General features: G+C 37.6%; 1 protein-coding gene across 1 annotated transcript in view; it reads left to right on the top strand.

The window, feature by feature from the left end:
- syn2b (synapsin IIb) overlaps nt 1–16,575 on the top strand; it is a 123,385-nt gene that overhangs the window by 79,876 nt on the left and 26,934 nt on the right. Inside the window, exons 2-3 of the mRNA XM_055160539.1 lie at nt 12,757–12,814; nt 13,951–14,042. Of these exons, the coding sequence (XP_055016514.1) occupies nt 12,757–12,814; nt 13,951–14,042 (150 nt within the window). The remainder of the gene's footprint in view (nt 1–12,756; nt 12,815–13,950; nt 14,043–16,575) is intronic.

Raw genomic sequence — 16,575 nt, forward strand, 5'->3', positions numbered from 1 at the left:
GTAAAATGAATGCCAACACAGTTCACTATTACAAATCCTACACAAGACTCCATTCCGCTGGTAGGTCCGGGGCAGTTGGACAGATAATTACTGAAACTGACAAGATCCTCTGACAACCGCAGTGGCCTTTGCTCCCACCCTCTGCTTATTTTACGCAGAGGGAATAGTTTAAGGAGGAGACTGAGCGAGAAAGAGAGAGGGAGGGAAGGAGAATAGAGATTTCTTGTCGTAGAATAATATTACTTGAGGTCTGAACTCTTATGTCAATAGCAGGAAGGTTGAAGTGTATGTTTTCGGTTGTGTTTATATTGGAGTATCTGGAGGGCAATGAAAAATCAAGCCCTCATTTTTGGTTTTATAAAAATCAATACTATGCTTCCAAATTCAGTCGATTTTTTTGGACGAAAATTAGGCTGAAGCTCTGTGCCCTTATTTGATCTTAAATAGACCAAACGAAAATGCTGTATAATCGCCTAGGTCAGGGGGAAGGAAGAAAGGATCCTTGTTTAAGTAGCAGTAGTAAGTAATGATAAATAGTAGTTAGTGTTCGTAGTAGTAGTAGTAGTAGTAGTAGTAGTAGTAGTAGTAGTAGTAGTAGTAGTAGTAGTAGTAGTAGTGTTCTGATTCTGATACTTGATCATAGGATCTTCTTACAGAGACTAGAGGACTGGGTGGGCAACTCTGGTGCTGCACTAAACTGGTTCAAGTCCTATCTAGAAGACAGGAAGTATTTTGTCAAAATTGGAAACTGTGTCTCAGATCACATGGCCCTGACCTGTGGGGTGCCCCAGGGCTCGATCCTGGGCCCCCTTTTGTTCAATCTCTACATGCTGCTGTTATGCCAGTTAATAAGCAGTAACAATATGTCTTACCACAGCTATGCAGATGACACTCAGATCTAATGTATGTCTCTCTGGCAGCAGGAGACTATGGACAGCGGGCTCACTCTGCCACTGCATCCAACAGATCAGTGTGTGGATGCAAAACATCTTTCTCCAGCTAAGCTCAGACAAGACTGAAGTCATAGTGTTTGGTCCACAGAAACAAAGGGACAGTGTCAGCAGTCACCTCCAGTCTCTCTTTCTAAAACCTTCAAATCAGGCAAGAAATCTAGGGGTAATAATGGACTCAGACTTGAACTTCAACAGCCACATCAAATCAGTAACATCTGCAGCCTTTTAACCACCTAAAAATCATAGCAGAAATCAAAGGTTTACTGTCTAAAGCAGACTTGGAGAAACTTATCCATGCATTTGTCTCCGGTAGGTTAGACTACAGTAATGGTCTGCTCACTGGCCTCTCCAAAACGAACTGTGAGATGCTGTAGAACATCCAGAATGCTGCAGCTCGGGTCCTGACTTGAACTAGGAAGTACGAGCACATAAGTCCTGTGCTCAGGTCTCTGCACTGCCCTCTGTGACTCTGAGAAAAGACTTTAAAGCAGCTCTGCTTGTACAAGTCCCTCTACCACCAAAGTCCATCTTTGACATGTTAGTGTCATATGAACAATCTTGCACTCTAAGGAGCTCAGGGACCTGCCTCCTGCTGGTGCCCAGATTCAGAACTAACCACTGGGAGTCAGAGTTTCAGATTTATGCTTAAACCTGGAACAGTCTCCCTGAAGATGTGAGACAGGCCTCTGCTTTGACACTGTTTAAATCCAGGCTCAAAACTGTTCTGTTTAGCTGTGACTGAAAGGTTTTTATTTTTCATTCCACACTCTTCTCTGTAATTTAATGTTTCTCTTTTTTAAATTTCATGATGATTATTTATGTTTTGATTTGGCTGTATTGTGATTTTAATGTATTTCTTATTCTCTAAAGCACTTTGAATTATTTTGTGTACGAATTATATACAATAAACTTGCCTTGCCTTGCCTAGTAGTAGTTTTACGCTATACACTTTTGAATAGTTTACAAAGTACGAAGTTACAAATTGCTATTACAGCCCATGCACCAATCTCATTACTATTTAAACCTATACCACTGCCGTATTTACCATTCCCTGTGGCTAATGCTGGCTCCACAGCAGCATCACATAGGCGCTCATCTCTCATTAAATACATTAAACGCAGCTACTTATCATGCACGCCTCATTTAAATTCATGTAGCCTTTAATCTCCCTCTAACATTCACATCGATCAGGGAAAAGGCTAGGAAATAGCGACAAAAATGCAGTTCTTAAAAATGCAGTTCTTAAAAACTGCTTTACACTATCATTAAAATATATGCCTGCTGAATTTGTAAACAAAGGCAGAGAGAATAAAGTAAAATGTATAGGTCCATATGATACCTTATGAATTTTACAGCAAATATACTATTATGATTTTAGTGTGCAGCCCTTTTCTGACCACAGTCAACATGGCAACTGGTAGTGTGGGAAGGAACTGAATACATGTACAGAGAATACATGTTCAGAATACTAATCTTAGAATACAGTTACTTGTTATGCATTTCCTATGTTGCATTTTTATACTATAATTTAAATGCCACCTGTTACAAACTGGCTCAAGGTTCGAACAATGGAGAGTCCACACATGTTTAAAAGAATACAAAAATAGATATTTATTTAAAAACAAGGTGCAACTAAAGTTGTGGCCGCACAGTGGAGAGGAGAGAAGAGAGTGAGCAGTCTCCAGCAGCAGCTTTTAAAGGTGGTGGGCCACACCCACAATCAGGTGCATATCGTTATGTCGACCCTCCCACTTGAATCTGGAAGGGAGGGAGAGAGAGAGAGCCACAGCAGCACAAACATGCACCCACAAATACTGACCCAAGCTGGGGTCGTAACACCACCCAATGTAAAAGTATTCAAAGTATTCAGAATACAGAACACTGATTGGACCTGATTGGGTTTATCAAAATATGTTACAAAATACATTTTAATTCACGTATTCGGTAACTAAATACATTTTCTGTGTGTGTCAAGTGTTCTTCCCATCACTGTTAACCAGTTATAAAAGCATATAACATGATACTAAATTAAGTTATATGGTGGACACCGTAGCTCTCTTGTCTCACAGCAAGAAGGTTCTTGGTTCAGCTAAACCCGCCTAGGCTCTGTGCTGGGCAGGTTTCCTTCAGGCACCCTGGTTTCTCTCATCAAGTGACCAAACAAAACAGAAATACATTGTTAGTACATATAATTTTTCATTTTTATTTGCTCCATTTTGGTTATTTTTATACATAAAGTTTAGGCTTGATTTTGTGCATACCCTTTTTGTGTTTAGATGGCTCTTAAAAGTTCCTTGAGTGAAATTGACTCTTGTGAGCCTTTAGTGCTGCTATTTCATTCACACATGTGTGAGTAACCCTTTATTATTAATCTGTTTACACCTTCAAAGCACAAATTGCTCTGTTCCACCTTGTGATGTCATGAAGTGATAGTTTTCAAGTTAACATCTACCTTTCACTGTTTTCCATAGAGATTGATAATTTCAGGGCTAAAATTATCCAAATGATACTAAAAACACAGTGGAGCACTTCCTGTATTATTACATTAAATCACAATGTGGAGTGTTTTCTGTCTGAAGTTATGTTTTTGTAGCCAGGCTGGAGCCACCTAGTGCCTCTGCTCAATTTCATTTCTCTCCAGCAACTATGTCAGGAATCAGAATACACTAGACAGTTCGCAAAAACCTCGGAAGTGCGACTTTGGGCACCAGCCAATCAGCGAAGAGCTATACATTCAGTTTTGTCAACGAATTCCCGAGATCTAGGATTTAAAGCCAGAGTAAAGAGAATGTTTGATGAATTTCATCAAGGGGAATAACATTATTGCCCTTCTTCCTATGGGATTTGGGAAAAGTTTAATGGTTAGCCCTGTTAGCGGTGCATTACATACGTCACAACCAAATAGCAGCGATTGGTTAAATAAAAAAAGTACCCGCCTACAGTCGAGCGAATGAATCCCAATGCTGTGAGGTCAGACGGTTTGTACGAAGTGAAACCAGCTGATGAATCAGGCTATCTGTTTACACTTTCAAAGCCCAAACTGCTCTGTTCCACCTTGTGATGTCATGAAATGGTAGTTTTGAAGCTAACAGCTACCTTTTACCTTTTTCCATAGTGCTTGGTCATTTCAGGGCTGAAATTATCCAAATGATACTGGTGAAGAAGGTGTATGGAGTTTAAAAACACAGTGGAGCACTTCCTCTATTATAACATTACATCACAATGTGGAGTGGTTTCTATCTGAAGGTATGTTTTTGATGAGGAAACAAATATGGGCTCTTTAATGATTCATGGTGTGCTAAAAAACACATTTCTTTTGGTTGAAATAAAAGCATTACACTCAAAGATACCAAATTACCAGAGAAATACTATCATCTTATCAAAGCCTTAACATCAGAAGCTGTTTACTCCTGGTGAGATTTGCAGGGATAGACAGGTCTAAAAATAGCCTGATGCCATGTGAAGTTGATGCGTGGGCAGTTGTAGGGGTCCACTGCCCCTCCCCTACAAAGCAATTCAGCTAAATCAATTACATTAACTGGTAGCTGTTTTATTGAAGACTTTGCGAACGGTGATTTATTGACGAAATTGTTACTGTTACTATGGAGACTGGTATGGCATTGGCTCAGTGGTGAAACAATATCTGTAGGTTGCCGGTTCAAATCCAGCTCCGACTGCTGCATACTGCTGTTGTGTTCTTGGCACACTTTACCCACTTTGCCTCCAGTGTCTACGTCCGCTGGTTTATTGATGAGTATGTTTGAAGACTCATACAATCTGGACGGTTGATGCGTAATTTCTCCACTTTTGTATAGGGCTGGGTATTATTAAGAAGTTGCCGATACGGTACATAGGCCGCGATACGATACATATCTCGATACAGTGCACTTTTGATTCGATTCGGTATACTTCAAAACGATTTGATACAGTTCAGCAAAAAAAAATAAAAGCTAAATAATGTTTGTGATACTAAAAATCTTTGCTAAACCACTTCTTGTGCAAAGTTCATATGAAAAAAGCCCATTTTACTCATCAAAACAGTGAAAATGTCAAGTGCGTTGCATAAATGAGCTTCTTTCCTCTAACAACCAACAAAACTGTAGCGCTGTAACAAAATAATTTAGTAAAATACACACAAAAAATACTCTTTTTGTTTAGTTTTTGTGTTTTACTAGAACCATTATAATTATTGGCACATTTTAACACTTTTTTCTGACTACCAAAATAAAATAATTTCAAATATCTAAACATTTATTTTGGTCTCCTAATATTGCCCACTGCTTTGTGTCTATTAAACTGTGCTATCCTGACCAAATAAATACACACACAAAAAAGACAAACTACATTTTATTACGTAACTTGTGAATAATAGAGAATATGTGCACCAATCAGGTTAGAGCCAACATGTGAACATTTGCTCAGTACCATCTGTGATAAGATTAGCCGACTTGCCCCTGTTATATTTATTTGTTTATTTGAATAGGGGCACATACAACAAACACAGATTAACAATTAAGTCATTTAATGCAGTATCACAGTGTTTCTAGCCTAGAATAATGCTCAACAAAGTCCCCAGAAGGGCTTTTGACAGTTTAGATTTCACTTAAAAGAGTGGGATTATTTGTAGAAAAAGCAAAAGACACAGTGAATTTGTCAAGAGAATCAAATATCTAAATACTGCGCGCTCACATTTCACTCTTTCTCAGCTCCCTCTCACATTTCACCACTAGATGCTATCTACGGTTTCTGCGGTCTGATAGTGTGTCTGCTTTGGCCTGACAGAAGAAGACCACAGGGACGAAGCTTCACATCTGCCATCTACTGGTGAAAAATCAATCAAGTAAATGTTGTAGTAGGCCATTATATAGTACTAATACTGACATACTGTATCAGCTGCAGTCACCCAACACAATATTATGCACTTACTGGCCATAATCGAGGTAATTTTCTCATTATTTGATATATTTCTAATCCTCAGCCTTTGGACTCCATGAACTGCAGTACACTGTGATCCTCAAATGACTTCTCTGATTAAAAAAAAAAATCCCCCTCCCTTTCTCTCTCCTCTTTCTCTCTTCCCTCTCTCCTTATTTGCCAAACCTGCCTCAGAGCTTATGTAACTAACTGCTGCACGTCTAATTTGTCTGCGTCACTGCGCTGATGTGATTTCTCTGCTGTGCACGCTCCAAAAGAGGAAGAGAAATTGGGCGGGTCTTGTTTCAGATAAGATTAAGGAGAGGTATTGGCAGAGTGCTGTGATCAGGCCTGGTTTACTGTGGGCTCTGTCATCTGTCTTCTGCACTTGTACAGCTAAATCTCTATCCAAGCACATTGTGTACACAGTGGTTGTCTGTTTCTACTAGTGTTATACAGTGCAAATTACAATATAGCAGGTTTTTATTGAGAAGAAGAAAAACGAAGAGAGGAAGAGAAGAAGAAAAGATATGACATGACTGTGCGACTAGACTAGATTTGGATTCGGAGTCTGCTGTATGAGTGCATGTTTCATTTAGAACAGGGATGTCGAACTCAAAATCACAGAGGGCTAAAATTAAAAACTGGGACTAAATCGTGGGCCAAACTAAATATTTATTGAAAAATTTCAACATCTGCATGTTTTCTCTCCTTTCGAGATATGTAATGTTAAACCTTTCCTTATTAAAATAAATGTTTAATAATAGTTTTCCTTAAACACTGAATCCAGAACAAGCAGAATATAAAATAATAACAACATTTTAAATAAATGTCTGTAGCCGGTGGGCAGCTTTAATACATATTTGATATGATCTCGCATTCCAAATATAATTATATCACTGGCCAAATTTGGCCCCCAGGCCTGAGTTTGACATGTCTGATTGAGAAGACTCTCTTTTTAGTTAATATTTTGTACAATGAATACATTTTTGACATGGTTTAGCTATGGTTACATATTTTAACCCCATTTTTGATCTGATATAGACCTGGTTTAGATCTGGTGGTACTCTGGAAGCCAAATTACATTTAAGGTTTGAGAAACATTGTTATAGACCATAATAAACTGGTAATTCAGCCATATAGACTATTTACTGGTTGAAGCTGGACCAGAAAGGATCATAATATTTGAATTTTAATTTATACAAAGTTGTTCTGTTCTTACTTGAGAGATCAGTATCAGCTGCATAAACCCATTTGGGTCAGTCTGGTCTTAAATTAATCTTGATTTGAGGAAATAAATGCAATTTTCAGTCACTGGCATTGGTTGATATCAAGTACTTAAAGCCATAGTATCGAAATCAGTATCTAAACTAAAAAAGTTGCATCCCTAGCTGTTAAATTTGTAGTTTTCAACCTCTAGGCTTAAATGTTGATGATGATTTCAAGTCTGCAAAAACATTCTTTGATGGAGTAGACCCGTCAGCCGCGTGGGGAGGTCAGGGGGCCAGCATACACGCACAAACATTACTTTCCCCATAGCCATTCTTCAGTTTCAAACTTTCCTCCATTTCTGCCGCCCCTCAGCGTGTTTGTCTGTTGGCCAACCCGATCGTTATTAGCTCGGGCGTTATATTGCGTCACATAGGGCGCGCAAGTTTGACATCACCAAGAATGTCAGGTGACTTTCCGTCTTTTTTAATTCAATATTTTTTTCCTGTCAATGTTTAAAGGTTATTATTTGGATATTTTTGTTTCTGGTAATGTTTATGATGTTTTAGTATTAAAAGGGGATCCAGTTATTTCTATTTGTAGAGAAAAAGGCATTTTTGTTTGTTAATTGATTTGGGGTAAGAGCCTCGTACTATAAAAGGGGACTCCCATCTGCACAGGGGCACAGTGAGTTTTGAGAAGGAGAGCTGTTGCACTGCAGGTACCAGCTCAAGAACCTTTGAAGGACTACCACAACCTGTAAATACCAATTTTTCACAGTTTTTGCACACTTCTGTAAATAAATTCACAAACACTATTTTTGATTACCCCATATTATTTATTTTTGTTAAAAAGAACCCACGACACATACACTACACAGAAAATAGTACTATTTCTATGTTATAAGTATGCATTGACCAGCATTTTTTCTTCTGTTTTGTTTTGTTTTTTCTTTTTTCTAACTAATAATACAGTTTTGACCAAGCTTGGCCTACAGAAACAGTGTGATGTGTCCTCCTCCGTTCTGCGCTTGGCTTGGTGCTGTCTTGAGCTCTCCTGTGTGGTTGTTAGATTTGAACTTGGCAGATTCACCTGCTGCAGACTTTTATCTCAGACAGAAGAGTTGAAGATGTCAACTTTAAAAATGTCTCCAGTGTTGTGGAACAAAACTCTGCCAAGGCCCACAAGAGCTGGTAAAGTGTAGACTTGAGTAAGGTTGACTGCACTTAACTCATGTACAAGTCATGGCAGTATTAAGATGAGAGTGCACTTAGGGAGATACATGTATGTCCTCTGCATTTGATCTATCTTTCAGTACCACTAGGGTAGGGTGTGCAAATTTTTAGATCAGGAGTAGCTGGAAGATGGAACTTTAATGGAGGTTTTAAGATAATTATAGATCTACAGTATTATCTTTGCAATTTATGAATTTGACACATAATAATTAGTTTGAGAAAAGAAACGCTCACAATAAAATGAGAAAACTGCTCAAAATGCAAGTTCTGTACTGGAAAAGTTATAGGAAAGGCAAAACAAAGTTATTGTATAGTCATGTTGTGTGGGTGCTGAGCTTGAAATGATGTTCACAAAAGGTGCACTATGTAACTTTTCTAGCACCAGACAAAGTTACATACATGTCAGATCTGTGGAGAGGTGAACCTGCTCTCCAGACTGTTTGTTTTTCCATGTGTTTTTTTATAGAATGTAATTGAATTAATGCAAATCAGATCAGTTTAATGCCATACTGGAACATTCTAGGTAGTGTTGTAGTCAAGACCGCACTAATCTAGACCAATACCAGTCCAAGACCACAGGGTCCTGAGACTGAGACAAGATCAAGACTTTTAAAGGTCGAGACCAAGATAAGACCGAGACCACGGCCCATCGAGACCGTCTTTGTCATTTTCTACATTTATTTGGATTTTACTGTTATTTTGGCACATATATATCAATGTTTTTTGTTTTTTTTTAAATATAAATCTATTTCCATTTTATCTGATTAATGTTCATTTAAGCTTAAAATAAGCCAAACAAACTGAACTGCACTGAAACACTCTGCAACCCTTTTTTGGACCCTCACCCACAGTTTGAGAACCCTTTCTTTAAGAGAACTTACACTGGCACTTTACTGAAAACTGTGAAGAAAATGAAGAAAGTGGGTAGAATTATTGAACCAGTTTTTTCAAGTTTCTTAATAGAATTACAATCTCTTACTGGTTTTGCAGCGGTATTGAATTTTGGCACATTTACCAAACACCCGTCGAGACAAAAACAGATCCATTTATGCCCTTTTATTAGGCAAACTTCAACCACATCATGGTAAGAAGTTTATTGCAGCTGTAATGAAACATGATCGCACTCGTCGAGTGTCAGACCTCTAGTCCGAGACAAGACTGAGTCCAAGTGCCTTCGAGACCGAGACAAGACCGAGTCCAAACGAGGTCGAGTCTGAGATGAGACCAAGACACTAACAAAACTGTTTTGAGGCCAGACTCGAGTACTGTGATACTAATTGTAGGCAGTGATACTATTTCCATGGAGACAAGCAGGTGGCAAAACTCCAACCAGAAAAGTTACACAGTGCATTTTTATTGGAAATGAAATCATGTACATTGACCACAGGTGTCTGAAATCACCTAAAAAGGACAATAAGAACTTTCAGCGCTCTGGTACAGGTGGCTAAGCTGTGAAACATAACTGCTGAGAATTGTGCTATGAAAAATACATGACATCCACTTTAGTTGGACACAGTTTGTGCTGTTCTGAAGCTTGTGATCTGCATCTTGTTTGGACCTAATTGTTCGGTAATAGAGAAACCCTGTGCAGAGAAGGGATACCAGTTAAAGTGATGAGGCTGACATATCACACTCCTCATTACACGTACAACTGTTATCTTGTAAATGGCTGATTGATGAGCTGGAACTAATTGTCATGTTGAAGCAATCCAGGCCCATTTGTGTAACCCTATTCATACATTATCTTTTTGATGCTTTTATGGAAGGTTACGAGTATTCAATGCAAATCAGAGTCGAAATTGTAGCCACTATGAGCCTTTTATGGATACCCTTTGATTAGTTGTCAGTTAAACACCTTTACTGTATCGTATAATAGACCATTCAGTCACATTCATTCAGTATGGATAAAAGTACAAATGTAATGGAGGGCAAATGTTATTTTTTGCCTAGAATGTTCCATAATTTAGCATTAAACACATATCACCATAGAGTCAAGCCATCATAGCAAGTTACAGGTCAGATCTGTGAAAAGGCTACCCCATTCACAGTAAGTTTTGACACTGCAGGCAAAGCAGCAACATCTCCATGGAGACATGCAGCTAGAGGACCCCAATCAGAAAATGTACACAGTGCACCTTTAATTCACATTTTTTTCAATGGATGAGATAAGAGATCTATGAAAAAAATACTTGGATATTTGAGGTTCCTTTGCCAAGACACTATTTGCTTACCATAACTTTGGGCAGACATAAACCGCTGCATAAAACATTACTAATGCTCAGTGGGCATTACAACCTCGGTTAATATTTATAGACCCTTTGCTACCCTTTCTCTTTATAGCGGTGCAAACTAAACAAACTTCGTTTGAATAGACAGTAATAGATTTTCAAATAATGTATTCATTTTAAGTCGTGAAATATTTATGAATAGCAAAATGGCTTTACCAATTAGGAACCAAGCCACAACGTACCGGTATGTGAGGGTAGAAAACATTGGAATATGTATCTGTTTTGTTATTGCTAATGGCACTACTGGATGCATGTCAATACACAATACTGCTATACAAAGCTACAGCACTTCTCAGCTGTAAAATGTGGATATCAAAAAATGCCATCAAAATATTTAATTTATTTTGTGGAAGTATATTTTGCTGATTATCCTTTATTTTGGTCTTATATAATAAAACAGATCACTGTATTAACTTGAAACCTAATTGTCTTATAGCGTTAAATAAGGACTTCCACTATATCTACATAATGTACAAGTTTCACTCAGAACTAACCATCCACTTGCTCTTAGCTTAGACCTTCACAGTTTTACATTTAATCTGTATAAAATGACTACATGACTTTGCTTTTCACTCAGACTCTTGTTTGACTGTGGCGCGTGATGTGTTTATGAGAGCACCATTACACCATCGGCTGAAATTAAATAATGCAGCAACTTCTGCAGCTTCCCAGAAAATCACTGTCCATTACTGTCTCACAAACCTGCTCTGTGTGTGCTCCCTGCATTACAGACAGCACAAACTTTCCTTGTTGTAAATATACATACTCGTGTTTTGTAGGTTGGTTTCTTTATTGCATGCACACAAAATACCTTGATAAACAGGTATTGTTACTGTGAATGGGGTCGCCTCTCCACAGACTTGGGCTGTACATGAGAATGTTGGTCCAATGAGAAAAAGTATGATTGCTGTTTTGATTTTTATTAACTCAGTAATTACAGCATTGCCCATCAACCAGGCTGCTGTTGTATCCTTTGGCAAGACACTCTACCCATCTTGACTGTATGAATATGTATGAAGCTTAGCACCGAGTTTGGGGAGTGAATGAATAATGCAAGACATTGTAAAGTGACTTTGAGAAGTGGCATTTGATAAAGGGCTAGACTTGTGCTTGCCTCATTTATTATCTTATTCATAAGAAGTGTTTTTTGCATTTTATTGCATTTTTATTCACATTAAAATACAAAATTAGCCAAATAAACATGATAATTGGGAATAGGCAGATGAAGTAATACAAGTCATAAGTGTGAACTCCGATCAACATATTACATAATACCATGTCAGTGTAAGTGTAACATGTATGTGCCATTTTGTGTTGTCTAAATACCAACATTCTGTCTTTAGCCTTGAAAATACGCACTTATTTTGTGCTATTAATTTCATATATTTGCATAGTCGGGCCACTGTCCTCCGAGTGTTACAGACAGATGGCCTGATACTAATGAACCAAAGTTACAACCCAGATGCCTTTGAGCCCAACCAGCTCTGAGGTATAATATAAAATGAAAAATACACAGCATTTTGACTGTAGTCTTTCTCAATCATGATGTTAAAGTTTGCATATACCACTTTTATCTTGTGAAAGAGCTTCTAATCTAGATGTATATATAGATTAAATAAATACATACATTTATTTTTCTGAGTATATTTTTGAAGTAGCACAAACTCAGACAAATTCAAGTGTGTGCTGTCTGTTTTATATCACCATAGTAAACATTAACACGGAAGAGAGAGACGTGTGCATAACGCCTTCACACTTGCCCTTTTTTGCGGTTTGACATCAAATAAAAATAAATAAATTATAAATCACTTGTTTTATACAAAGATAAAGCAACATGGTCGTTTTATTCACCTTGTAGCGTTTGGGGCCCACAAATCCGGATATGTATTTTTTGGTTGCATCTTTTTCCATCACTGCAAATGGATCCTGAGTGGTAGTTACATTGTTTTATTGAGAAAATGAAATGGCTTCTTCTTTTTGAGATTTTGAGACTTGTACTCGATTGATTTTTGTGTTGCAGAAGACTTTGTCCTGAAATCCACTTGCAGGCAATCCATTCATCAATTAATAAACATTAAGCAGTGGCCACTAGAGGGCAACATTGACAACTTTCCCCATATCTCTGACGTTTCCTTTTTTCTGTGTTTTTCTTTTTAGGGCCAAGGTTTTCAGAGGAAAGAAGGCCCTCGGGGACTACGACATCAAAGTGGAACAGGTATGCACCCAAAATACTTTCAGAACTTACATGATTAGTCAGACTTACTGTGACTTCAAAGGTGCTTTATACATATAAAATATGACACTGTTTTACTTTACTTTAGTTTTGTTTAGTAATCTTTCACTTGCCAGCTGAAACCGAATATATCTTGTTGTATGTTTAAACATTCACTTTAAACATACAACTTCTTTCACGTCGTTTCACACTATTTAAGTCAAGCTAAAGTGCATGTCAGATCTGTGGAAACTGACCTCACTCACTGTAAGAACTCAATGCCTGTTTCTGAACTAACTATAGTAACTAACTGAAAAATTGCAACATTGACAGGTAGATACCAGGCATCACCATAAAGACAGGCAGATAGTGTAATCCAAACCAGAAAGTTACATAGTGCATCTTTATTATCTTCTCATATGATCCTGTGCTTTTATTATTCTCTTCTACCAGTAAATAATGGTAGTTTTGTTTTGTTTAATCAAATCAAAGTCTATAATGAGTCATGATCACAACCAGGAATAGATACTTTAATCTTGTGTATGCCTGTCCACTCTACAGTTCCACAACTAATATAATGTGACAGAGAAGCCACAGCCTGAAGTGTGAGCACAGACAGCAGCAATGGGCCATGAGTGGTAGTCAAACCTCAGTAGGACCAGCTCTGTTCACAAGAAGAGCTTTCAAGTGGTCGTAATTTATTAAATAATAAATAAATAAATAATAAATAAATAAATTCTGGTGGAGGGTCAGCGATCTGTGGTCTCTATGTAGATGTGATTGTTTTGCCTGGAATGCTCCACATTAATATCTAATGTACATTTATTCATCACACGCTTGTCTTCATCAAAACAAGGTTTATGCAATACTGTGGAACACTCCAGGCAAAACAATAACATCTGCACAACCATGGAGACAAAAGATCGCTGACCCTCCACCAGAAAAGTTACTATGATTTCAGTATAGGATGGCCTCAGGGTCAAGGCACAGCACACATGTTACTGTGCCAGTCTCAGGTTTGTGAGGTCAGTTTCCAACTTTGAGCATTTGCTGAATGTCTCTCCCCTCTCTTCCTTCATTTTACTTAGTTTACTGTCTAGTCATGGACTAGTTTTGTTATAGCTATTTGTTTTTTGCAGGCAGAGTTTTCGGAGGTGAATCTTGTGGCTCATTCTAATGGCACCTGTAACATCGACATGCAGGTCATCAGAGGAGGCACCAAAGTGGTCAGGTACGCAACACTGTCCCTTTTATTAACGTGTTATTTCATCTCAAACATAGCTGATATATATAAAGTTGCTAAGTTGTGCTATATAAAGAAATTATACCACAGCCAGTGAAAATTCCAGTGGCTAACCGTGTGTGCCATGTGTTAATACTGCATAATGCACAAGTAGTTCGGCAACAGCCAAATCGCTGTTCTGTATCACTGTTCTGCCATGACATCACCACAGCAATGGATAAACACATGCACAACTTCTGTGAGTAGAATGTAGGGACTTGCCTCATTTAAAACACAGAAATAACTAATCTGAGACATTTACACACATGAAACAGGCTTTTCAGATTCACAGGAGACAGATTTCAGTTTGTAGCCGTGTTATAAGCGCATTAAACAACTTCATGCCGTGTGTTCTGCAGTTTTAACGCACTTTGCGGAGGAACACCACTCTGCTGAGCGTGTTCGATAACTCTACGGTGTGCATTAAAACTGCATAAATAAAGTGGATTGGAAAGTTTTTAATGTCAGTGAACAAACCCTTTTGTGACTCCACCTGTAGCACGTACACAGTCTAATTACTAATGATTACAAAAATAGCTCAAGTCTCTCACCTTAGTTTGTTTTTCTTTGTTCTCATCTTTGCCCACACACTTCCTGAATGTCGTAGTTATTTAATGGGAGCATTTTTGTGATGACATTTGGTCGCGCCAGGATCAGTGGAGTATGGTATTTAATGATCTCTCACATTAGACAGATGCCAATAGGTGAAAACAGACCTGCCCACCAACTGTTGCACCAAATGCTAACCTGTTTTTGTTTACTTTTAGAATTAATTATTAAAAGGAGCAGTTTAAAAGAGAACTAAGTAGCTATAAAATAATTGATATTATAATATTGAAATAGCACATACTATGATAAAACATGTTTTTTTCACAGTTTAAAGAGCCCTTATTACACTGTTTTCTGATCTGCCCTAATGTTGTTTCCTCATCACAAGCATAGCCAGAGTTGTGTTTTGTTTCATTCACACATGTTTAACATACAAATCCTTCATATTTAGGCTCAGTTCTTCTCTCATACAGAAAACACTTTGTATATCACCTTATGATGCCATGTGGTAATACAGGAAGTGCTCCACTATGTTTTTAAACTCCATACACCTTCATACTCCATACGCCCTGGAAATGCCAGTCTCTACTGGACTAAAGGTAAAAGCTGTGAACTTGAAAACTACCATTTCATGACATCACAAGCTGCAACAGAGCATTTTGAGCTTTGGAGATGTGGACAGACTAACAATAAAAGATTGTGTGAATGAAATAAAACACAACTGCAGGTATGTTTTAGATGAGGTAAAAAAGGTTAAAAAAAAAAAAAAAAGGTTTAAAGCATCCGAGACAATTTTGCATAATATAGATCAATACTAATGCAGAGTGCCTGATGAATCACTGAATAAGTGATTGGGCTTTATAAGGACTATGTTCTCTAAAGCCGGATGTAACCTGTGTTGAATTGATTTTCTTAAATCATTTGAGCTTCAGAAATCATTGCCAGACTTGAACCTTTGCACCTGTTCTATTTGTCTTTTTAATTGAGTTTTGTTCATTGATTTAGACTCAAAGTCAAAGCAGCCATTTTCTTTGGGCTATGCGTTTTCATCCACATTCTTTTGACCTCACACATCATGACTTTTTAATATGATTTAACAGATTAAAAAAATTAAGTAGTTTGTGGTTTGTTTGATGCACAGACAGTCAAACAGTATTTATAGATTATATTAGAGTGTTAGAGTACAGTGTGGAATATATCAGGACTAATATGATAAAACTATGATTAACCAATAAAAGACAAAATTAAAAGAAAAAAGAAACATGCATTTGGAAGTCAAAACATCCAAAAATTGTATACATAGATTTAGATGAATTTGTGACTTCAAATTGATTTGAATGTAAATGTGCATGATATTTTCTTTAGGTTTTTTCTCATTTTTTTTTCTCATGACCGGGTATTTATGACAGAATAAGATTTTAATTTTAGACTTTAAAAGCATTCTTGTAACTGTGACTCCATCCTTCAGTGCCACTGGGGTAACCTGCCAGGAGCAGAGGGTGACCTATCTCCAGATCTGGTTAGACTTGGTCAGGACTATCTTAGCTGGATGATCTTACAGTTGGCAAAATCACAATATTTCACAATATTACACTTTCACAATACAGACAAAATTTACAGAATTACAGAATTTATCTCAAGACCTATTAAAAGAAAATGATTGTAACGCTGTGATCATAACACTTAAGACAGTGGTTCAACTTGAAGTGTCTGTTTTAATGAACACATCACATTGATATAAACAGCATTAGTTCCTCACAGTTGGTCATCAGTATTCAGAAGATCACAAAGAGGAGCTGCCTTCACACTGGGCCACACACTCCCCTCTGTCTGAGAACTCATTTCATAACAGCTCTCTCTCTCCTCTTTTCTCGCTTTTCTCTCTCTCGCTCCTTTTCTTTCTCTCTCTATCTCTCCTCTTTCTGCTCTCTCT

The sequence above is a fragment of the Boleophthalmus pectinirostris genome, unplaced genomic scaffold (genome assembly GCF_026225935.1).
Source record: "Boleophthalmus pectinirostris isolate CB_2022bp ecotype Guang Dong unplaced genomic scaffold, ASM2622593v1 HiC_scaffold_3, whole genome shotgun sequence".
Taxonomy (NCBI): Eukaryota; Metazoa; Chordata; class Actinopteri; order Gobiiformes; family Gobiidae; genus Boleophthalmus; species Boleophthalmus pectinirostris.